At 40.2% G+C, this 24777-nt stretch overlaps 1 protein-coding gene across 2 annotated transcripts in view; it reads left to right on the top strand.

The window, feature by feature from the left end:
• ARL15 (ARF like GTPase 15) overlaps nt 1–10132 on the top strand; it is a 470465-nt gene extending 460333 nt beyond the window's left edge. For both annotated transcript variants that reach the window (XM_005887367.2, XM_070357488.1), the window contains exon 5: nt 7381–10132. In XM_005887367.2, coding sequence (XP_005887429.1) covers nt 7381–7533 — 153 coding nt within the window. In that variant the 3' untranslated portion in view covers nt 7534–10132. The remainder of the gene's footprint in view (nt 1–7380) is intronic.
• The last annotated feature ends 14645 nt before the right edge of the window (nt 10133–24777 follow it).

Raw genomic sequence — 24777 nt, 5'->3', positions numbered from 1 at the left:
TACAATAAAAAGAAATAATATCTGTTCTATGTGGTAGTATCTTCGGGACTGTGGCAAATTGGTTTTACTTGCATTGCTTATTTCTACCTTTAGTGACACATTTAGTGCCTTTCTAAGAATCCCACAAGCAGTACAATGGAAAGGAGAACAGCTGGTGCTGCTCTCTCTAGACTAACCTTTCTTTGAACCAGCTGCCAAGAATGCACTCCAAAGAATCTTAATGATGCCCAGCCACTTCATCTCCAGACCCCGTCCTGGAGCCATGGCTTGGGCAAAGTTCTCTTTGACTTTGTTGAAGGTTACTAAGTGAAACCTGTTCCATGAACTTCTGCAGTAAAAAAAAGCTAAGCTGGAGAACCCCTTTGCAAACATTCATACAAGATGCATGTACTTAGTGATGTGCTAGTAAGAGTTTAACAGCCAATTCTCTAGAAAGAAAAAGTCCTAGTTTGGTACTCTTGCAGATTTCCATGGTGTAAATTCTCCAAACCATGGCCAATTTCTTGACCCGTATGATCCGACATCCTTGTGTCTGGAGTTGGAAAGAGAAAGCATAGAGTCAATATTTAAATACAAAGCTTCTTCCCCAGTGTGACATGTGAATACAGTGAGTGACTGCAGTAAGGAGCTAGGTTGTAGCCAAGGCAAGTCCCACTCCCTTTTTAACAGTCATGGACAATGTCCTATACATTTTATAATACATTCAGGCTTTCTTTGCATCCTTTCTTAATTGGAGCCCTGGGGTAAATTTATCATCCAGACAGAACTTTTTTTTTTAATTGGAGAGAGAGAGAGTGTGTGTGTGTGTGTGTGTGTGTTAGTTGCTCAGTTGTGTCCAACTTTTTACAATCCCATGGACTGTAGCCTGCCAAGCTCCTCTGTCCCTGAAATTCTCCAGGCGAGAATACTGGAGTGGGGTGCCATTCCCTTCTCCAGGGGATCATCCCACCCCAGGGATTGAACCCAGGTCTCCTGCACTGTAGGCAGATTCTTTACCATCTGAGCCACCAGGGAAGCCTGTAATTGAAGTATAGTTGATTTATAATGTTATGTTAGTTTCAGGTATACAGCAAAGAGATACATATACACATACGTATTTAATGTGTGCATTAAGTATATACCATTAATATATACACATATATATTCTTTTTCATATTCCTTTCTATTATAAGTTATTACAAAATAACAAATGTAGTTCTCTGTACTACATACTAGGTCCTTGTTTATTTTATATATAGTAGTATGTATCTATTAATCCCAAACTTTTAATTTATCCCTTACCCCCAGACCATACTTTTATCAAAGAGTTAAGAATCAATATGAACCTGTCTCAAAAAAACATTATTCATGCAGTTCTTTTTAAAGACCATGCAGTGGACACATTGCTATGATGAAGAAATCCTGTTGAATCCACTGAATTCAGGACAGTTACCTGAGCTGTGTTCTCTCGCATCACCCTCCAGCTTTCCCTTCTACCCAGCAAATCCACTAGCTGCAGTTTTTCCCAGCTTTCTGAATTTTGTTGACAATCCTCACCCTGTCGTCTCTACTGTCTGTCTTATCTGTTGACCTGTCACTATCAGTTTGGAAGGAGCTGAAGCTGTCAACCTAGACTCCGTGAGTCCTGGTTCCTTCACAAAAGATGAAGAAAGAAGGTGCCTTCATTCCTAAAGTTTTTTTTTTTTTTTTAACCATCTTCTACCAAGATTCTTCTTACTCAAATTGATGTACATGGTTTCAGAATTATTCCAAATAGTCACATCCCTCTTTATTTGAATCAGTTGCTTGTCTTACTTTCAGCTGAGATAGAATCATAGTGCTCTGAGTGAAAAAGCCTTTAGTAAACTGTGCAGCACTAAGCTGTACATAGCCACCAAGAAGCCAGGAATGAGGAGGGGACTTGTAATCTGAACACACAAATGGCAAGGACCATTCCCTTGTCAGGCTGCTGTTCTGTTTTGTTTTGGTTTTACAGTATTCTCTTGAATCAGTGGGACCCTGTATGTTAGCAAGGGGAGCGCTGGCACAGGTAGCTCATTAGAGCAACACTCTCCAGCCTCGTTCAAGAAGTAGGGGTTGCATGACTGAAGCTATGGGAAGCCAGCTTTCAGGATGCAGATTTCCAAACCTCCTTATTCAGCTCCTCTCCCTACCACATCCCCCCCAAGTGATAAGAGAGGTCCACTGTAATCGGCTAGTTTCCTGCAGAGAGAACATATGTATTGTGTGTAGATGGGGATATGGGGAAGCATCAGGGTAGAAAATATCCAGCTCCCTGGAGAAGGAAATGGCAACCTACTCCAGTACTCTTGACTGGAAAATCCGATGGACAGAGGAGCCCCGTAGGCTACAGTCCATGGGGTCGCAAAGAGTCGGACACGACTGAGTGACTTCAATAACAATAGTGTGTGACTTAAAAAAGCAATAAAAAAAAAAAAAGAAAGAAAATATCCAGCTTCTATCTCTAGTGGTGAAAGTATGGAAAAATAAGCGAATAGCTCCAGACAGGGGCAAGAGATACCTGCAGGAGCAGGACTGCTGCTGCTAAGTCACTTCAGTCGTGTCCGACTCTGTGCGACCCCATAGACAGCAGCCCACCAGACTTCCCCATCCCTGGGATTCTCCAGGCAAGAGTACTGGAGTGGGGTGCCATTGCCTTCTCCAATGAATGAAAGTGAAAGTGAAGTCGCTCAGTCGTGTCCGACTCTGTGCGACCCCATGGACTGCAGCCTACCAGGCTCCTCCTTCCATGGGATTTTCCAGGCAAGAGTACTGGAGTGGGGTGCCATTGCCTTCTCCAAGGAGCAGGACTACGCCAGGTGATATTCTGGACATTCGAGGAGGAAGTATTCTTTTAGCTATAGCAGAGACTGGTTGGTACTAATGGCATTGCATTTGCTAGGAGTAGGGGTGGCATATTCTAAGGTACACAACACAGTCCCACATATCCTAAAAAGCTGTCACACCTTGACAGACATGAGTGTGGGTCAAAGTGCTGTTTATAAATATCTGAGCTTACAAAGCAACTCCATGTAATATGAGAACAGTAACCCCTTGGGTGTAGACCCTGCTCCTCAAAAGTGTTTAAAGGAAAACGAAGCCAACTCAGACCATGCACTACTTACATGGTGTAATAACAAAAACAGAAGAAAAACAAGCAGCTTATCATTATAAATAAGATTTGCAGGTTTTTAAAAAGGAAAGACCTATCTTTACATTTCAGAAACTATTTACATGACTTCCAGAAATTTGGTCACAACAGATTTGCAGGAATTAAAAATAAAATTTTTAAAAACTATTTGTTTGTTTGGCTGTACCAGGTCTCAGGCGCAGCACCTGGAGTCTTTGCTGTGGCACATGGGCTCCTTAGTTGGGGCATGTTGGCTCGTAGTCACAGCGTGTAGGATCTAGTTTCTGACCAGGAATTGAACCCAGGCCCCTTGCATTGGGAGTACAGAGTCTTAGCCACTGACCACAAGGCAAGTCCCAAAAATAAAATTTTTGAACATGTTTTTTGAAGGAAGGGCAAGATAGGGAAAACAGTGACTATCATTATAGCCTCATTAGAGGTTCGTTACATACGAAAGAATTATTTTGTTACTTCTCCACTCAGGGACAATGAAAGACATCCCCCACCCAACGAGGGGGTCTCCTGTGCTATGCAACGTGTCACAGGTTTAACAGCTGCTACAATTAGCAGCAACGAGAGGGTACCGATTTGTCCCTGTTATATAGGACTTTACAGTAAATGCGATGTGGGGATAATGGAATGCAGTAATGCAAGTCACCCCACAGTTTCATGAAGGAAGAAAGGGCCCTGATGACATAGCTAAAATAGGTTGGCAACTTATGGTGGCTTTGTTTTCCTATCTCTAGGGTGGATTCATGGCCACTGACAAATGCCCACTCTCTGTGGCCATCCCGAAAATAGCTCAGTGACCACAGGTTGCCAGGCAGCTGTATTCTGATGTCATTACCCCAAGTGCCATCGCCAGAAGCCAATGTGAAACAACCACCAGCTCCTAATTCCAGCAGTTTCCAGTTAGCCATGACATTTAAGCAGCTGATAAAGTAGTCAAAAAGAGTTAGATTCATTTCTCTTGAGTCATTTTTTAAATGTTTATTTTGATAAGAAAATAACCATTTAAAAAATGATGTTCATCATAAAAAACAGATCCCTGCATCGTAGGCAGTTTTTTTAACCTTTAATATGTAAGCATATGATTTATGTTGGTCAAACTTGAACACCTTTCTTTAAAATCATACTCTGGCATGTAGAAGGACAGAAAAAGCGATTATGGACAAGTCGAGTGTGTGAGTAGGTAATTTTTATTGTAGTACTGGGGGGAGGTGGTAAAATGTGCTCTTCAGATTAATATAGGAAAACAAAATAAAAATTTTATCCTGAAGAAAAAGTTTAAGACAGAGCATTGTCTTCATCTTCCCCTCTTTTGTATTGTACTCTTTGTTTTTAGGAACATAAAACTCTGAATAGTGAAAAGCTATGTTCCCACAGCAAACACAGTCATGTACTGTACTTGAATATCATTGGAATGCCAAACTTGTTTTTTAAATATTATAAATGTAGAGTGGTGTGGAGTCATTTGGATACCAGTAAAGTGAATATAGGAGAATTACATACCCAGTTAGGTTACAGATCTGAATAATTGATGCTTTTGAACTGTGGTGTTGGAGAAGACTCTTGAGAGTCCTTTGGACTGCAAGGAGATCCAACCAGTCCATCCTAAAGGAGATCAGTCTTGAATATTCATTAGAAGGACTGATGCTGCAGCTATAACTCCAATACTTGGACCACCTGATGCGAAGAACTGACTAATTTGAAAAGACCCTGATGCTGGGAAAGATTGAAGGCAGGATGAGAAGGGGATAACAGATGATGAGATGGTTGGATGGCATCAACAACTCAACGGACACGAGTTTGAATAAACTCCAGGAGTTGGTGATGGACAGGGAGGCCTGGCGTGCTGCAGTTCATGGGGTCGCAAAGAGTTGGACACGACTGAGCGACTGAACTGAACTGAACTGAACTGAAAGTGAATATGGGAGAATTAGATACCCACTTAGGTTACAGATCTGAAAATCTCAGGTTACCCACCATAGTTGTCGGCTTAACACCAGTAGGCTCCTTCATCTGGTGACCACCCTGTAATCAAAGCTTCCATTTCCTTCTCATAGTTAATATTCAGCAGGAACAACTTCTGAAACATAACTACCTTTGGACATCTTTATTAACTTCCAAGTGTGCCTGCATCATAGACTATATTTTCAGTTGCCTAGTAGCTAAAATCCTTATTGTGCTTTTGTATCTGATCCATACTGTCAAATATCACAAGTTACAATATTTTGTAATTATCTACATCTATTCCTAACATTGTTTTTAAATTACTTGTTAATACGCTACTAGACCATTTGGAGAAAGTAGTGTTAGTAATATGCACATACTGTGTTAGCCTTTAATATTACTGGATTTCTTGCCACTAGTCCTCTTGCCAGTTGTTAGCAATGTTTAAAATGCTGTTCTTTTAGATGTGAAGTTATACAGTGTGACAAGGGTATAACTTCCTTCCTGTACCAGATTTGCGTCCGACAAACTGCCCACTCTTGATGGGAGGCGTCGTTGATCAAATAGCATATTGCATCATAAACACAACTTCCCTCTGTGACACAGCCTGAAGCCCTCTTTGTGCCATAATCAGAGAGACTAGCCTCTGATTTTAAACTCCCTTGAGGAGGCAAACTGGGTTCTTGGTCCTGGTCTTCGCACAAGCAATTTCAGATTCTTATTAAAGTAAGTCATTTTCATTGCCCTAAAGAAACTAAAAGAATGAACCTTACATTTTCCGTAAGGGAGAATTCCTCTGATTTATAAAATACCTTGGCCAAAAATTGTTCTGAAGTCATGGACCCATTTTCTGATCTGTAAATGAGCTTCCCATTACTCTTCAGAATCAGAATTAATGAGAGTCCTTCCATTCTCAAGGACTTTTTGTTGTTGTTGTTAGGAGGAGTATTTGTTATGAATTTGCAGACATCCCTTGAAGGACTTTTGGGACACACTGAACTGTAAAGTGTTAGCATATTTGGGATTCCTAAAGTACCGTAAAAGCTTAGTGTTATTTATATCTTCTTACAGAAAAAATGTACACACATATTAATACCACTTTGAATGGAATATCTCTGCTGTTAACAGTAGTCTGGTACTTGTGATGATAAAGTCAAAATGAAACCACATTTAGAAGTGGCATAAGATTGGAACACCTTTTTTTTCTGGGTCAAGGTATTGATTAAGGTAACACCTTGGCAAGGGCTAACTCCATGACACATGGGGTTTAACTCAGCTTGTTGACAAAGAACGTCTTTGGATAATACTTCTTCTGTTGTTGCTACTCACTGTTTGATATAATGTAACCCCTGCTACCAAAGTACAATATCCTGTTCTTGTGTGACACAGTGTGTGTGCATGTATGTGTGTGTATGTAGCTCCATGGACTTTGTACTTTATCATACCCTTTGAGAGAAACATCATCAGTACTTCTGGAAACCATGATTATTTGATATTTATTTGCTGTCCAGAGTCGGTAATCCTGTATGCTTAGTCAGTATCTAAGAGTGACTTGTGACCAGTTCATAGTAGAATAGGTTTTTCCGATAGCATATGCTACACCCCACGTAACAGTTATAAAGTCTTGATTTTTTTCTCCCTGAAAATTCATGACTGGGAGGAAAAGAAAGCTGAGACTTTATGTATGTATATTTATATAAGTATATGTATATGTATGTACATGCACTCGCTTTCCATCTCTTAACTAGAAAACCACTTTCCCAGGTCTCAGAAACACATGCCAGAGACACATATTTAAATGAGAGAGACAAAGGCTTATTTAAATTATATTTTTTTGTTGTGTGTATGTTTGATCAAAATAACTGTCTTGTGTAATTGATAGTGTACATATTATTGGCTGTCACCAGTTTAGTAAGTTAGCAAGGTGATATAATGAAAGTCATTCTGCTATAATTACTTTGATTGAATTGCAACTTTTTGGTGTTTTGCTGTGTATTTTTGACCTGTGCCGTAGTACATATAATTCTTTCTCAGACTTCATCAGACCTCCCATGCTGTTAAGTGAATGGGTGGAATGGTAGCTCACAAGCAATTCATTCACCCCTAAAGAAAACACTCGCAGGTCACAACATATAACCCATGTTATAACCACAGCTGCAGATGGGATTCTAGAAAGTCCTGAACATCAAGTTCACATAGCTTCTTAAAATGCCCCTACTTCATAACTCACTAAATTTCAGTAAGAGAAAGATTCTGATGTAATTAATAATCTGTTTCTCTCCCTCCCCCCAATTAAGGTCAAAAAATATTTTGAACTTGAACCACTCGCACGTGGAAAACGCTGGATTCTGCAGCCCTGCTCACTGGATGACATGGAGGCACTGAAAGACAGCTTCTCTCAGCTGATAAACTTGTTAGAAGAAAAAGACCATGAAGCTGTAAGAATGTGAAATCTGGTGAAGAAAATGGGTTCCCACAAGGCCTTGAACCTATCATGTTAGTTTCTCCTTTTAATTTTATTTTGGTATCAAGACTGTAATGGCTTCAGTATCAGTTTTCTCCCAATTATCTCAAACTCTCATTTCTCTGCTAAAGTGAATATTCTGTAAATCAGGTGACTTATCATCGGCATTACCGTCAAGTACACACTACTGAGAGAGAATTTATTCTCTGTTTACCACTAATTATCTTCACCTCATGTCTCTTCCTTCTGTTGTTCTAAGCGGCTCTTCTCTGTGCTAAAATGGATGGAATTTGTGGCTCATAGAAATCAATCCCTTACAGAGGACTCAGGGAGACTGAGAACCTTGGCTCATTTACCCTGGGTTTGGGGTGGAGTGTTGTGTGACTGGCGTTCCCCATAATATGTGTATTATTTTCAAAGTCTCTGGGTGGTTTTATCTTATTTTTAAGTTTTTTGTATACTGGCCTTACAGCATATGGGAAAAAATAAGCACCAAAAACTTCAGTTAATCACCTTATCAGAAAGGAATATCCTTGCCATAGTAAAATTGACTTCAAAGAACTTAAAGACAAGATGCCTAATTTTTTTTTATTACATCTAAAGTCTCCCTCAGTCCCCTCTCCCTCAGTCCACTCTTTGTTAAGAGCAAAGACATTATTTCCATTTTTGAAAAGAGTTAGAGGAAATTTAGGCACAGTGCATGCATCACTGATTACTACTTCATCAAGTCCTCAAATATTTTTTTAATGGAAAAATTACTCCACATTAAGTCAAGCTGCAGTGTAATATGTTTCTGAAAACCTTTTTCTAAAAATCTTATGTCTGATCTAAATAGAGAAAGTAATTTTTAAAATAATAGGCAAAACTTTTTAAAAACAGCCAAATGAAGTATAGTTTATACTGGCTAGGGCTTAAGCTGGTGTGGATTTGACAAAGATAATAAAGGCAGAATCATCTGTGTAGTCATTCAGTAAGTGCTAATGTAGTTTAATGGAGTCTGTCAATGTCTCCATCCAGTAATTAAAGGTCTATCAGTATTTCTATTATAAACCTCTATTTTCAGGGGTTTCAGTATGCCCTTAAAAGTGTGCTAGGGCTGCAGCAAATAAATAATTTTAAGGCCTAGATTCAGTCTTTGGAACTGTTTTTTTTTTTGTTTTTGTTTTTTGCATTTAGTTTAAATGATAAAATTATACAGAGATAAATGTACAGTTTTACCAAGTTTTGGCACCTTTGACTTTTTCTAAATCAGGAATAATCTATGGATATTGAAGTTAATGGATAAAATACCCTTTGGCACATTTTGTAGATTTTTGACCATTTAAACTGCAAAGTGAATGAATGAGAGAAAACTGCTCCTTTCACCTGAGCAATAAAAACATGTTTGGAATTTTTTTTCCATTGACTGATTCCCAAATACCACAGACTCGCATTCAGTTACAAGGTGATGTAATACCTTGTAATTCTCCAGAAGATATATGTCATTCAGATACAGTTTTTGTGGTTTGATCTTGTGGGTAAATTTTAAGGAAATCATTACCTTTGAAACATTGAACACTTCTTTTAAGCTTTCTTTTTTTGTTTTTTAATGAAATGAGTCAAAAAAGATTCATATTCAGATTTGGTCTGCAGCATCCTGGAATATTTTTAAAATGTAACCCATGAGCAGCACAAAACTTTTATTCCAATGACCACTTGCACAATTCCTGCTTTTATTTTGTCCTGTTGTGCTCATCTTCTATGAAAAATAAATGATTATTAGGCATTGCTTTCTCTGCAAGTTCATTAAATGTAGAATGTTGTCTTTTTAAGATCCCGTAGCTGAGTGCTCCTAAGCCATCTGTTAAATGACTTCCCGTTGTCTGTGTGTGTTCATATGTGCGCCAGGGATGGGCTTCTTCTCAGACCCACGACTGTCTGCAGTGTCTCAGCCGTCAGAATGAAAACAGTATCAATCAGTACCCAACAGCAGCTGTTTTTGACAAGTTTCTGTCTGACGCCTAATGCTTTACAACTGTCAATAAGGCTCCTTCTTTGTCTAGCAGTTCAGAGCTCGCCGTCTTGCTGCTTCCATGCGGCATCCTGTCCTTGTAACCCTAGAATTTGCTGTGTTTGGGAAATCCACTTGGGGGGAGGGGAGGGGGCTTGGGCGGACATGGGTGGGTGGGAGGGTGGTGTGCGTGGTCTGTCATATTCCTACTTCCTGTAAAGTGCCACAGGTGTCTTAGTTTGCATATTTGAATATTATATAGGAAAAACAGTCTGTTATGTATTTCTTCACTTAGCTTCTTGTTATATTTATGGAAGTTACCAGTTTTTGTACCTTCTTAGCTCAAGCAGTTGCCTTTTTGTAATGGCAATTAATTTATATGACAGAACTTTGTATCTCCTGTAGTTTACACTATCAGTTGCTAACTAACTGCCATATTGCCCTGTCTTTCTATTAAAAATTCTGTATCTATACTTAAAGGTTAACAGATTCATGTGGACAATTGCCAGGCAAGAAGAACTCGTTTTGTCCGTGATTTATATGATTTCCACTCTCTTCAAGTGAAAATAAACGCTGAGTAGAATTGATGTTTTCAGACTGACTCCTTCCAACTTTAGCATTTGGGAGTCCCAGATTTCTGTTTACATTTGTGTTGCCTGTTTAAGTCTTCAAAATAAGTTCTGCCGCTCTTGGGTCAAAACAAATGATTAATTCACATTGCCTTTGAAGCCATTGTGAAAACCTTAAGAGACAAAAAAAGAAAGAAAAAAAAAAAGCACAAGGGTCTTTTCCAGTTGGTTTGTCTTCAGCAGCAATTTACTTTCATTGGAGCCATTCCTTCAGAATGAGTGAGCACAATCGGGACGTTAATGTCAGATGTCATCCTTCAATCAAAGCATCATTTTATAATATTTGCTGTAGAAGCAACTTTCTAAGAGTAGCTGTTTGGTGCAATGAATTTTGTCCTTTAATGTGGATTGATGCCCCTAAGAAGTAAGTAAATATTTTTAAGTGACTCAAGAGGAAATGCTGTGTATTTACAGGTCCATCCTTAAGGATAAGAGTATTCTGTAAAAGAAAAAGAAAAATTAAAAGATAGATGGACGAAGAAGCTAAAGAAAAAGGGGAGAGCAAAAATACATGATAGAAAATGAAAAATACAATCCCCAACACTTGTTTGGTCCCAACATTATCCTGACACATTATTCAACTACACAGAAAGCTTGCAACACCTCATGTCTAAGCTAGGAACCAACCAGCCTTTCTAGTTTTGTTTCCAAGGTAGGCAAATTAGCATTTACCAAATTCCTAAGCACTTCAGACATATCCAAACAAAATGTGGACAAAGCTGTAAGATTTGCAGCAAATGGGGTTTTCTTAAAAATGTGCAGATGGAATATTCAGACTCCAGTGGAAATCTAATATTCATGCCTGGCTTTATCCTCTTTATAATTTTAGAGTGCATTTTCATTAACCTCCTGACCTAATGGTGCAAACAGAAAGAAAAAGATATGTGGAGGGGGCGGGAAGTGGGAGTTCCCCTTGGGGATCCCTCCTTTTCAATGCATTTGGAGGGAAGGATAAAACTTTAGGAGAATGTAGATTCCCTGCCATCTTTTTCCCAGCCTGGGTCCTAGAGATCTGAAGTTCATGCTGTGAAATGCATTATCACATCATGTTGGGAATTCCTGGATCCCAAGGGTTCACAACTTTTGGTCCCCACTGAGTCAGCATGATTAAATGATTTGCATCTCAGGGTTAAATGTTTTCCAGCTTGGATGCACGGAGTGACTGATGAGCCCATTTTGGCACCCTGCCCCACCCCCCTTGGACTGATTTAGGAACATGAAAAGGATCCCTGTGAGACCCAGAAGCCTTAGATGGGATATCAGTTTCCCCTCCCCTTTTCCCATATTCTTTGAATGAAAAACTCTCCTTCCACCTACTGTTTCCTAAGAGCTGGAACTTCTGACTTCCCATCCAGGGCATTCATCTGTGTGTGACAACCTCTTCATGAAGTGGTGTTCTGTGAAAACCAGTGCAAAAGATTTAAAAGGCACCAAGAAGAATCTCTCTAATATACATCCTTCTTTCCTTACAAAAGAGGGTGAAGTAAAAAGTGCATGATTCGTCCATCACATTTTCTGTACGTTCCTGTCTCTGCTCCATGAGGATGGCTCTGATCATTGGGTCCTGCATTAGAAAGGCCACCAACGATGTTCTTAGACTTAGCTCACCCCAACATTTTTATCCTCTGCTCAAGTCCTCAAATTGCAGAGAGTTTCCATGGGATATGCAATTTGAATAATCAGAAGGAAATAGTTTGAATTTTCAGAAGGAAATAATTTCAGGCTTTGTGGTTTAAAGCAGCTTCACTTACCATATATACTTTGTGAGGTCACTGGTGCCAGTTTGGAGAATAAGGAAAAGGACCTCGATTTCATGCCTTGCTGGGACAAGCCTGGTTTATGACCCAGTCTGACTCCTGACCCCGTACTGCTCCAGTGCACATCTCCACAACTGTGACGGACTTGGGCATAGCTGTCAAGTGGCACTTTAAAGAAATGATCCTCTGGGGGGAAAAAGTGATCTGCAAACTACCAAAGAATGATGAGTTCTTCTTTTCCCTTCTTCCTTTATTGTTCAAAAACCTCTCCCTCTTATTCTGATGTTCTCAAAACACTCTACAGAGATCATTCATCCAGGTTCTTTTTGAGCAGCAACATTACAACCATGGAGGTGAGTTGACAGTATTGTACTCAGAGAGGAAAACCTGGCTCCAAACACATAGGGACAAGATACATACTGACAAATGAAAACAAGCCTTGAATAAGCATCAGATTCCCAGATCTCCCTCATTCCCGTTTCCTCGTGGCATATAGAGAGGTGAGGGAGGTGGTCATTTCAAAAAAGCCTACGATGACTTACATCACAAGCAACCCTTCCAGGTGTGAAATCCAGCCTAGAGTGCCACAGCCTTTACTGACAAGTGACTCATGGAGACAAAGGTTGGAGCTTCGGCATCAAAAAGACGTCAGACCAAACACCAAACGCCTGTAAATGATTGCTTTGCAAGCAGAGGAATGACTAGAAGACCTGATCTGATGCCTCCATGTCTGGACAGCTTACAGAAGACATGGGGTGGCGGGGGGTGGGGGCCTCCTTCAGATGGAGCCTTTGAAAAAGGCTGTTTCTGGAGAAAGAAGTAAAACCATGATCCTCACCTGAGATACTCCTATGGAGATACATGATTTCTGGCTGGTTTATGTATAGTATATGGAAAGGTCAGTCAGAAAAATGTGTGTCAAGGGCACCTGAAGGCCAGACTGGTATGGTGTGATATTAAATCATTAGACATATAAATAGAGTAAATTAAAAATGAGACGATTTGGTTGGAGCGGAAACTGCTCACCAAAAGGCAGAGACAGGAATGCAAACAATAAGTCTGGCTGTCACTCTCTATCATCTGGAGCAAGTCAGGCTTGGCTCTGGACCTTCTCCAGTTGTTTTACAACTTTCTAGTCATGGGGTGTTTCAACCCAACACTTTTATTAAGCTGCTTCAACAGGATTTTTCAGATGACAGTTTGTCAAGAGCCAATTTACCATGATATTTTTTTACAGGTTTTATCTCACAGTTGAAACTTTTGGTTTTGATCATTTTAGGCTTTTATTTTCTCTGTGCATTTGGTATGTTGTTGCTGAACACCTACTGTGCCCTTGGTGTTGTGTTAGATACAGCACTGAACAGCGCAGTCTTGGTGCCTGTCTTTGTAGAACTTTCATTCCTGTGGCATTTGGTTAAGTTGGGTTATTTCTGTGACTCTAGAGAATGTTTTTCTATTTGGAGGGCTTTTCTATAGTACAATTGTAATTTGAATCTCTAGATTTTAAAATATTTTTTCTTGGTCCTAATTTCTGGTTTTCAGCCCTACTAATGTCAAATTGTCTTTTAATGCTTTATAGTTTCCTTTGAGACCATTAATAAAACTAGAAATCTAACACACATACGTCAAAAAGGCTTTCCCTCTCTTTAGTGTCTTTCTAAATAGAACTCTGTAAAGCTAGCAGCCCTCTTCTGTTTTTCCGCTATAACAATGGAGCATGTGTCTAGCACACAAATTGCCTTCAAGTTGCAAAACCAAACTCTGTCAATCACCTACTGGTTTTTTTTTTTTTTTTTTCATCTTTTCTATATTCACAAAGCTTTACCTTTTTCTCTAGAACAGCGTGGTCTCATGTTTCTGTCTGGTAATCTGATAAATGATCTATATTTGAAATGATGAATCTCCAAGAACATAATTCTTCTACGGTAGCAGTCTCCTGTGTTCTCTTCTACCTAACAGTAAGAGATTATGGCGTCTGGTCCAATCACTTCATGGCAAATAGAAGGGGAAAAAGTGGAAGCAATGACAGATTTTATTTTCTTGGATTTCAAAATCAAATCACTGAGGATGGTGACTGAAGCCATGAAATTAAAAGATGCTTGCTCCTTGGAAGGAAAGCTATGACAAACCTAGACAGCATATTAAAAAGCAGAGATCTCTTTACCAACAAAGGTCCGTATAGCCAAAGCTGTGGTTTTTCCAGTAGTCATGTGTGGACATGAGAGTTGGACCATAAAGAAGGTTGAGTACTGAAGAATTAATGCCTTCAAATTGTGGTGCTAGAGAAGACTCTTGAGAGTCCCTTGGGCTGCAAGAAGATCAAACCAGTCAATCCTACAGGAAATCAACCCTGAATATTCATTGAACGGACTGCTTTTAAGCTAAAGCTCCAATACTTTGGCCACCTGATGCGAAGAGCTGACTCATTGGAAAAGACCTTGATGCTGGGAAAGATTGAGGGCAGGAGGAGAAGAGGGCAACTGAGGATGAGATGGTTGGATGGCATCACCAACTCAATGGACGTGAGTTTGAGCAAACTCCAGGAGACAGTGAAGGCTAAGGAAGCCTGGCATGCTGCATGCAGTTCATGGGGTCACAAAGAGTCGGACACAACTTAGCGACTGAACAGCAACAGTAAGAGCATCTGTAAAAACAAACAAACCACAATTCACATGCCCAGACAGAAGGAGTCACACATAAGCTATATAACCCACTGGATACCTACCTAGTCAGAAGCAGTAAGTTTCAACTGGATTTCAGAATGTTTGTTTGCTTCTCATTGAAGATTAGAGACCTGAAGAGACCTTTTTAAAGCCACTACTTATTCCAAGATGGTACTTGGACAAAGTTGTTCCTTTAGCAGGAGTTAACATATTTTGGATTTAGAGCACTTTTCCAAAGTCTGTACCAACACCAGTTTTATCTCCCTGAACACCTAAAGTCCATACCATTCTTCCCTCACCAACCCCAAGCCCCATGATAGGTGTGCATCTCAGAGAACCACAGGATCCCCTGGGTAACCAGGTAGACTCACAAAAAAGAGATAAAAACAGAATCCTTTTTCTTTGCATTCAAGTCATTCCAGATTTTTAGGTAAAATAACAAAATTCAGTAAAGTCGCATAATGGATTAATTACAATGTGTGGTTTCTACTTTAAGGTTCTTCCCCTAGTGAAATAATGGATGTGGCCAGGGATCATCAGTGTCTGCTGGCATCACAGAGAGAGAAACAACCAGGCATTAAGTCCTTTAAACCACCTGTGACATATTCTAACCTCCCAAAAATTGAACCAGAGTCTGATCAAACCTCTGGATCTAACAATTTGCAGAAAATACAGGAACAAGGGAGTATGTTAAATCACACATGGTGACTTAATGCAGTGATTAGAATCCAAACTATTGGAAACTCAACTTGACATAATGAGTTAGTTTATTAAATAGATGGCAGGAATGGAAAAAGGAATAGAGGGAGGAAACCTGTAGAGTGAGTCTTAAGAGCTGTATCAAACAATTGCAGAGTATTATAGACCCTTCTTGGATTCTGGCTCAGACTATCAAAATGTAAAAGGATAAAATTTGAGACATTGAAGAAATCTAAACTTATTAAATATATCATGAATGAAGGAAGCATTGATTACTAGGATATTTTAGGTACAATAATGGGATTGTGGCTATGTATTTTTCCAAGGAGACCTTATTTACTAGTAACATATACTTATCTATTAGTGAGATATTCATGGATGAATTCTTATGCTTGAGATTTATTTCAAAATAATAAAGTGTGCAGAGAACAACAGAAGGAGGAGAGGATATAGATGAAACAAGATTGGCCATGGGTGACAATTGTTCAAGCCAAATGATGAAAGTACATGATAATTTGCCTGCCTCTCAATGTATAACTGATATTTTCCCCAAGAAAACGTGTTTGAAGGAGAAAAAGAAGGAAAAGAGAAAGTGAAGATAGTGAGGAAAAAGCCACAGAATAGAAGAAATTCGCAGAACAAAACCAAGTCTGTTGCCACAAAATAATATATTCAGAACTACTCAAATCAAGAAGGAAAAAAGAGCAATTGATTTAATGTAAAAGTTAGCAAGAGTATTATTAGTTCATTATTAATTATTAGTATCATTAGTTCGGTGCACTCATCAGAATACCTGCAATTAAAGACAATACCAGGAAAAATAAAAATTTTTTTAAAAATGTGTGTCAATCTAACATGTTAATCAGCACTGAAAATCTGTGTCCTGATTCCAAGGAACGTGGCCTAGTGGCTAATCCCCTAGTTTTTGGACTCAACCAGAACCAGCTAATAGTTCTGGTCCATTCCTTGTTAATCACAGGACTCTGGAGAATAATCACTTGGTGGTGTTGCAGTTTCTTCTCCACAGTTAAGGTAAGATACCTACTTCAAGGGGTTTTCATGGGGATTAGATAACATGTGTCATGTGTAGAAAGTGCTTCTCATGGAGCCTGGCACCTAGAAAACATTCAATAAATGTTAACAACATTGGTTCCAGAAGATACATTGAGCAGTTTTCCCTTTGCATTTCTTAGGTAGAAAGCTCTGCAAGAGCTGAGGAAGGTTGAAAGGTGTAAATGGTGAGGTTTTACAATCAAGGAACTTCCATAAACACCCATCCTCACCTGGTCACAGAGTTTTCCTAGACTAGGTCAGCACACCTCCAGTGACCTGTATGACTTCAGTCTTTTGTCATTCAACTGCCCATTCATTTATTCATTCAGCAGCACCAATTGAATGTATATTATGTGCAAGGCATTGGGCTATATGTACTGGCGCTGTGCTGTGCTTAGTCGCTCAGTCATGTCCGACTCTTTGTGACCCCATGGACTGTAGTCCTCCAGGCTCCTCTGTCCATGAGGATTCTCCAGGCAAGAATACTGGAGTGGGTTGCCATGCCCTCCTCCAGAGGATCTTCCCAACCCAGGGATTGAACCGAAATCTCCTGCATTGCAGGTAGATTCTTTACCAACTTAGCCACCAAGGGTACTGGAGAGAGGTAAAAATCAATTAAAAATATAACCTGATATAGCTCTCAGAACTAAATATTGGCTAGTTAAATCTTTATTTCTTCAGAAGTCACTGGGTTTTTTTCCTAATCTGTGTCCTCATTAGCTCATGATCACGGAAACACAGTGCTTACGCCCATTCTTGCTTTTTACAGTAACTCTTTACAGCACTAAATACAGGGAAGTTTCATAAATATTGCCGACTGACTGATAACTTCAAGTTAGAGACAAGGGTTTAATACACTGTTTTCATAGGGCTAGGATTGTGTGAGAGTGAACTTTATCATCAGTGGTTTAAAAAGTGATTCGCTTTCATTATGGAAAATACAATGACTATATAAGAGAGAAAATAGAAAATAACTATAAGTCTAGAAAGAATCATATTAAAGTGGTATGTAACCTTTTACTCTCTCTTCCACAATTTTACAAAAGTGAGGCAGACTGTTCATATTGTTTTAGAACATGCTTTTGGTTTACTAATGTATAAGAAGCATTTTTCCATGTTGTATATTTTTTCCAAAAACATGATATTCAATGGCTGCCTAGCACTTACAAGTACCTTTATTTATCTAACTCATCCTCTGCTGGATATTTGGATTTCTGTCTTAAGTGTCTTTGTAGAATATTTGTGCACATTTCTTGTTGACTTCCATAATGAGCAAAATGAACAGTCTGAAATGAAATTGGGCTTCCCAGGTAGCTGAGCTGGTAAAGAATCCAAATGCAGGAGATCCCAGTTTGATTCCTGGGTTGGGATGATCCCCTGGAGAAGGGATAGGCTTACCCTCTCCAGTATTTTTGGGCCCCTGGAGGCTCAGGCAGTAAAGAATCCACCTGCAATGCAGGAGACCTAGGTTCGATCCCTGGGTTGGGAAGATCCCCTGAAATTATAGGGTCAAAAGGCATAAACGCTTTTAAGGTTTTAAAGCATATTCTCAAATTGCACCCCAAATTCTTACCAACCCACAACTCCAAGCAGTGAGTACAGGTCATGTCCCATTTCTCTGCTACCTTGTGAACTGGGGTTTTGAATTCTTTTCATCTATCCTGATTTAATAGGTAGAAAATGAAATCTTGCTTTTGTGATAATCTGCATTTTAGCAAGACTTTAAATACACCAAACAACCTCAGTCATCACTTTTTGAGAAAGTGGAGGAAATGATCACTATTTAATTCTGTTTGCTAAATTGTTTAACTCAAACACTTCCCTTCTACTTATTACATGATGTTGACCATGGGGAAGATATGCAATGTATATTATGGTTATTTTGTGGGGTGAAAACATTTGTAAATACCATGTACTTACCAAGAATCCATTGTGTAGAAAGAAGTGTGAAAGGAGGAGCGGGAAGGAAAGACACAGGAGACGCGCCAAAGAGCCAGGGTCTCGTGTTACTCCCTTTCCCAGAAGGAAAGAATGAAAACACAAATGGAAAGATAGGATCACATTGTGGAGGGCCTTGAATGCTAGGACAAAGAACTTGAACAATAGGAGCCAATAAATGTTTTTAACAAGAGGAACATAATCCAAATAGCTATTTAGGAAGAGTAACCTGGGGAGGTCTGAGTTAGAAGAGAGAAATTCTAAGATGTTACAGATAACACTGTGGAAGAATAAATGTGCTAAAATGCAAGATGTATTAATAACAGGAAAGCATTTGTCAAAGGGAGCAATAATTAAATTACTGAGGCTAAACTGAGGGCCTGAGGTATTGGAGAACTATAGAACTAGAAAACCAGCCTCCTTACCTTGATTGCCTGCCTGTCACCCCAGAAACCCGTTGTCTGGAACAATGAAGACAAGATTGGATGCCTCCAGAGGTGGCCTCTGAATTTCCCTGACGCAGGTGGATGAGTGAAGGTTCTGCAGGTTGCTGTTCGCACCCACCTGTGGAAGTCTTCCAAAGATCAGAGGAGCCCCACAGGCCGCCCAGAAAGTGCTTTGCTGAATATACTCGTTGCCTCAGATAATAGGATGTAACCCATAACCTCATCAACAAAGGTGGGGCAACTCCATTTCTGAGGCTGTATGGCTGGGCTGCTGTAGTAATTGAAACAATGTTTTTCAAGATGCAATAGAATTTTACATCATCCAACAACACCTGGATGACAAAACTCTGTTCTCTCTCTATCCGGGTGTGCCCATCCTCAGAGGGGCCGTGTGCCTGACTCAATGCCCTGCTCTCACCATCTTAAAATTCTCAGTAATTTTATCTTTGAACTTGGGTTTTGTAAGTAAAGACCAGTGCAATAACGGAGCCAGTGTGTGCACCCTTGCCTGCCTGCTTACGTTGTAGTGTTTCTGATGCCCCATTAACACAATCCCAGTGAACCCACAGCGTGTGTGATCTCAAACCAAGTACAAGGTCAGCATGTTAAGTTTATGTCTTGAGGAGATGATTATTTTTCTCAGAGGCCATGCTTTCCATCCAGATTTGAATTTGCTTCAAATACGGTCAGAGGGCAAATGACGGTCTAAGAAATGCCAACAATCAAGAAACAGGTAGGAGAGGAATAATAATCACCTGACACTCCCTGTGTAATAAAAGATTGATAGGAGAAAGACAAAGTTAATAACATGTATACCTCCTGTATACATGGGAGATACCCAGGAAAACTGAATAACTCCCCTAAGTGGCCCAAACCACTACCTTAAATGCCATCTCCAGATAAAGACACAAGAAAATGGAGGGCTGTGGGAGGGAAGCCAGTTTATCAGGCAAAGTGCAGGAAACCCAGGGCACAGTTGGCATGCAAACTTCAGTTGGTTGCTTTCTCCATTGATAAGAGTTTCTGAAGGCTTAGTCATCCTGCCCCTCCTGGTACACAGAGAGAGATACCCTTCCTGAATGGAGATTTTTCTTCTATTAACAAATGTGAAGTTCTCTTATGAAAGCGTAAGTTCTACACAATTTTCACGGCTTCTCCTATATCGTATTTCTAAAAAATAACCAGACTAAAATAACCCTTCTACCAAAGAAACATATTTGGGGGTGTCAAATTCTGTTTCCCTTCAATACCTAATCATATTCTTTCTTATCTTTTTTACTTTCATGTATGAGCCTACCACTTAAACTGAAAATAATAACATAGAAGAAAGAGGAAGACAGGATAATCCATAGTTTCAGTTCTTTTCTGTTCTTTTTTACTATTCATCAGTAGCAGAAGGTAGAGAGTTGGTGGAATGTATGTTCATCAAGAAGTGAAATAATAAACAGATGTGTTCATTTCTGTAAACTCAAGTGCATTGACTAAGTTATGAAATACAAATTTTGTAATTTCAGTGATTCTGCATAGAAGTTAAAACTGGCACTCAAAACTGGCATTGCATAATATAAAAATGAGTGGTAAAGTTTATGTTCATTGAATTTTTAATGTTTGTTACTTATAATGACATTAAACAGCAAATACAATCACCATGGCCAGTCAACATCGGACCTTGGAAAAAAGGAAAAAGCTTTATATTAATGACATATTTCTCTACTTTTTGAACAAAGGGCCCATTTCTTCATAATGCTCTGGATTCCCCAAGTTATGTAACCCAGCCCTACCCTCAATACACATATGGGCTCTGAAATTAACTGGGTTTGAATTCCAGTGTTGACACTTGCTGACCTTGGGGAAAATGTTAATCTTTCTAAGGCTCAGTTTCCTCATCTGTAAAATGGAAATATGAACAATTCATGTCATATAACCATTGGGCTTCCCAAGTGGCATAGTGGTAAAGAATCTGCCTGCCAATTCTGAAGACATAAGAGGCACAGGATCAATCCCTGGGTCAAGAAGATCCCTTGAAGTAGGAACTGACAACCTGCTCCAGTGTTCTTGGCTGGAAAATTCCGTGGAGGAGCCTGAAGAGCTATAGTGCATGGGGTAGCAAGGAGTTTGACATGACTGAGAGCACACACACACACACACACACACACACACACACACACACACAACTGATACAATCAGTTCATACCATATAACCACAGGGTCTTTATCAGGATTAAATGCAATTCTATAAATAAAGAACTTAGCGTCTCACCTGCCACGTTGTTGTTGTTAATTCGTGTCCGGCTCCTTGGGGGCCCCATGGACTGCAGCCCCCAGGCTTCTGTGTCCATGAGATTCTCCAGGCAAGAATACCAGAGTGGATTGCCATTTCCTTCTCCAGGGGATCTTCCCAGCCCAAGATTTGAAGCCAAGTCTCCTGCATTGGCAGATTCTTTACCACTGAGCCACAGGGATACCAGCCACAGAACAGAAGCTCCATCAGTTAGCTCTTACAGGGTAGACTGTTAGTTACTGCAGTCTCTCTGTGCTCCACGTGGTGATTCTGATGGAGACTTACTGAGTGACCTGCTACTGCTTAGCTGACCCTCTCTCTCTGGCACATGCAAACGTCCCAAGGAAGGTTATTGCCAATCACTCTTGGCTAGTTGCTCGTGAATTGCTGCCATGTTATGGATTGCTGACACCAGTTAGGGCTTCCATCCTTAGTCCCATTAACTGTAGCCAGGATAGCAGGGCTACATGCTACAAAGCATATGGAACCCCTAGAAGGAAGCCATGGGGTGCAACAGTCTCTTTGACACTGCTAAGGAGGGGGCAGTGTAATGAGTAGGCACCTCAAGTTGCTCATCCAGGAAAAGGCCTGGCTGCCCTCTAACATGGTATTTGAAATATTTGAAAATTTTAAAAAATGGAACTTTTTGATGATTTGGTTATCTGCTAGGAATCAGAAAGATGCACATGTACATTTCTTTTGACAGAACACAACCCTGAAATCATAGCCCTACCTTTGAAAGCACAGGAAAAAATTATATGCTGATATTGACAGGATGTTCTTAACATGGAAAACATTACTCCAGCAGACATCCAACGGGGCTTCCAAGGGTGTGTTCTACAGACTGGGCTAAAAACAAAATAGTCCTACAAATGCAAATTCCTGGGCCTTGCTCCTAAGTCCACTAAAATCAGAATTCAAGAGGGAAACTCATGAATCTGTATTTTAATAGGGCCCCCAGGTGACTCTAACCATCTGCCTTTGAGTGTTTGTGGGCAGCAGAGGGCAGAAGAGGGTGAACAATGATAAAAGTGGATTAGAAATAAGGACATTTATTTGTCCAGGAGCTGCTAAACTCGGCCTATATCAGGCACATTCTTCCTGACATTGTGGTTGGCCATTATCCTGGAATATGAGCTTACAGGTTCTCTGTAGTCAGGTGGTGCTGAGTTTACTATGTCCTTCTCTGTTCAGATATAAAGGAGCCTTCTAGAAGTGGGATGAGGATCTGGATGAAGAAAGAGGAGCAGGGCCATAACTGAGGACTCTGAAGAAAACCATTTGAAGACTTGTGAGGGAAAGTCTTTTATATGCTCGGTGTCAGCAGGCATCAAACTACATTTACTCCTACCCTTGGGTTATAAGATGATGTTCCAGCAGGTACGAGGCAGGGTAGTTCTATGGAAACCATCCAGATCCTCATCTTACATAGGTGTCTGTTCCCGAAATTGGTCTGCCTGAGATTACATCAGCTTCTGCTGCTTCACCTTCCCCTCCTTTTCACAGCACCCCTCCTCCCACCTGAGAAAAGAAAGGCAGATGTCTCAGCACCTGAGGCAGTTGGTGAGGCATCCAGAGACCCAAGAGCTGAAAGGTGGGCACAGGTAGAGAAGGAAAAGCAACTGGCACAATGTCTGCCATGAAAAGAAATCAGTGTTTTAACCAAATGCCGTGATGCACTGCAGTAACCTCCCAAACTTGTCTTGGAAGACCCCTGGTAAACATCCTTTTGCACTTACTCTGGCCAAATGATCCATATTGTCTGATCATCAAATAAAAGAAAAGAACCAAGGATCAGAACTTTGAAGTGAATTCCCTTTAGAATGCATCCGTGCCTCCCCTCTCCACCCCCCAGCCCCACTCTGCAGATGCCTGTCTCCGTAGCAGGGGCAGGCGCTGCTACCTCCTTTCAATACAGTACCTACAGTATGGGGCTGGAAAAGTCATCAAAAGCATTAAAGGTATGAGGGGTGTTTACTCCACATTCCTATCTAGTTGCTGCCCAATTAACATGATTTGCAGCTGAGAAAATAATACTCTCCTCCGTCAGAGATAAATTGTGTTCCCAAACTGTGAAACAAAGGGGAGAGAGCCGTTGATGTTTATAGAAGTTATTGCAAACAAATGCACTTCAAAAGGAACTGTGGTGACAGATTCTGTTTCACAGGGGCCTCCCATTCCTCTCAGCCTCCTGAGACCCTTCCTCAGACTCTGCTGGGTGTTTGAGCCACTGGTCTGCTGCTTTAAGTTATAGTGCACTGTGTGGAATTACCCTCATCTAAAGTCTAGACCTGCCCTGCCCAATACAGTAGCAGTTGAGCACTTGAAAAGTGGCTGGTTCCTACCTAGGTGTGCTGTAAGTATAAAATACACACCAGACTTCAAAGACTTAGTACCCCCAAAATGTAGAATATCATTGATAATTTTTTATTGATAACATGTTGAAATGATAATTTGGGGGATATACCAGGTTAAAACATTATTAAAGTTCATTTCACCTGTTTCCCTTTCTCTCTCTCTCTTTTTCTTTCCTTCTCTTTCTTTCTTTCTTCCCCTGTTTATTTAGCGTGACTACCAGAAAATTATAAATGACACATGTGCCTCACATTTGTGACTTGCATTATATTTCCATCAAACAGTCTGCCCGTCTAGACTGTGGATTCAGCAGCCTTGGGTGGAGGTTGATAGGAATCTGAAAGTCCAGTTCTGAATGGTAAGTGGAGTTGGGGAGATTTTGGACTGGCACTGACCCCTCTTGCCGAAAAGAGGTATGTTTGTGACAATTGCAGCATGTGGAGCCCAGGCTAACAGATTGTAAACCTGCCTTCCTTCTGGTTCTAATACTTACTTAACCTCAAAGGAACTTTAAATTTAAACCAAATGGCATGTGAGATTTTAGTAGGCTGATGTATTGCTCTCCATTCAGCCATTTGAGAAATCCTACTGAGGTCTCCGCACAGCTGAGTTCCAGTCGCCGCCATATCCCAATGGAAGTCTGGCACAGCACTAATGAGCTGATGAGAGTTTCTCTCACTTGTTTGATATTAAATAGGAAAGGCTTTGAATTAAACGTTTACAGATAGTGTGAAAATTGGAAATGTGGGTTTTAGCTGAGCCAACTACGACAGATCCGAAGACTGCAGTTGCCTGATGGTAAGAGAACAGTGTTTCTGGCTCACATCACTAGCTCCACCACCAGTTTGGGTAAGTGGTGAATTCCTCTTTACCAGTGGCGAATTATTCATATACTGAGTCCACTGGGTTTGTTCTACTGAGGGTACAGCTCTGTCCTAAACACCATTATTTTAGATAATAATTTACTAATCTAAGCCAAGAATTTAAAGCTTTTGGATTATGAGGCTGATTCCATTTGTTTTGTTCAGAGGTTGTTGCCAGACCTTGGCATGCATCCCTCAAATAACAGCAACAGCAGCAGCAACAATAATAATAGCAGCAAATATTTATTGAGCACTTACTATGTGCCCTAAATATGGTAGATCACCCAATCTTCAGCCCGATGTGACATAAAAGATTTTTCATTTTGTTCTGGGGTCTTTGGTTTTTTAAGTTGCCTGAGGTTACACAGGAAGTGTTAGACCCAGTCTCTTTGACAACAGCCCATACTCAGAATCACTCTGCTATTCTTGTGGAGAATAAATATTAAAATCTCAGTAGCATCCTTAGGAAATAGCAAAATGATGAATCAGAACTCCAGATATTCAGGGGGCTGGGAACATGTGTGTGGGTCAATGACCTCAGTATAAATGCTTTCTA

The sequence above is a fragment of the Bos mutus genome, chromosome 20, assembly GCF_027580195.1.
Source record: "Bos mutus isolate GX-2022 chromosome 20, NWIPB_WYAK_1.1, whole genome shotgun sequence".
NCBI classification, from domain to species: domain Eukaryota; kingdom Metazoa; phylum Chordata; class Mammalia; order Artiodactyla; family Bovidae; genus Bos; species Bos mutus.
The sequence above is the reverse complement of the archived record's forward strand: the minus strand, read 5'-3'. Positions and strand labels throughout refer to the sequence as shown.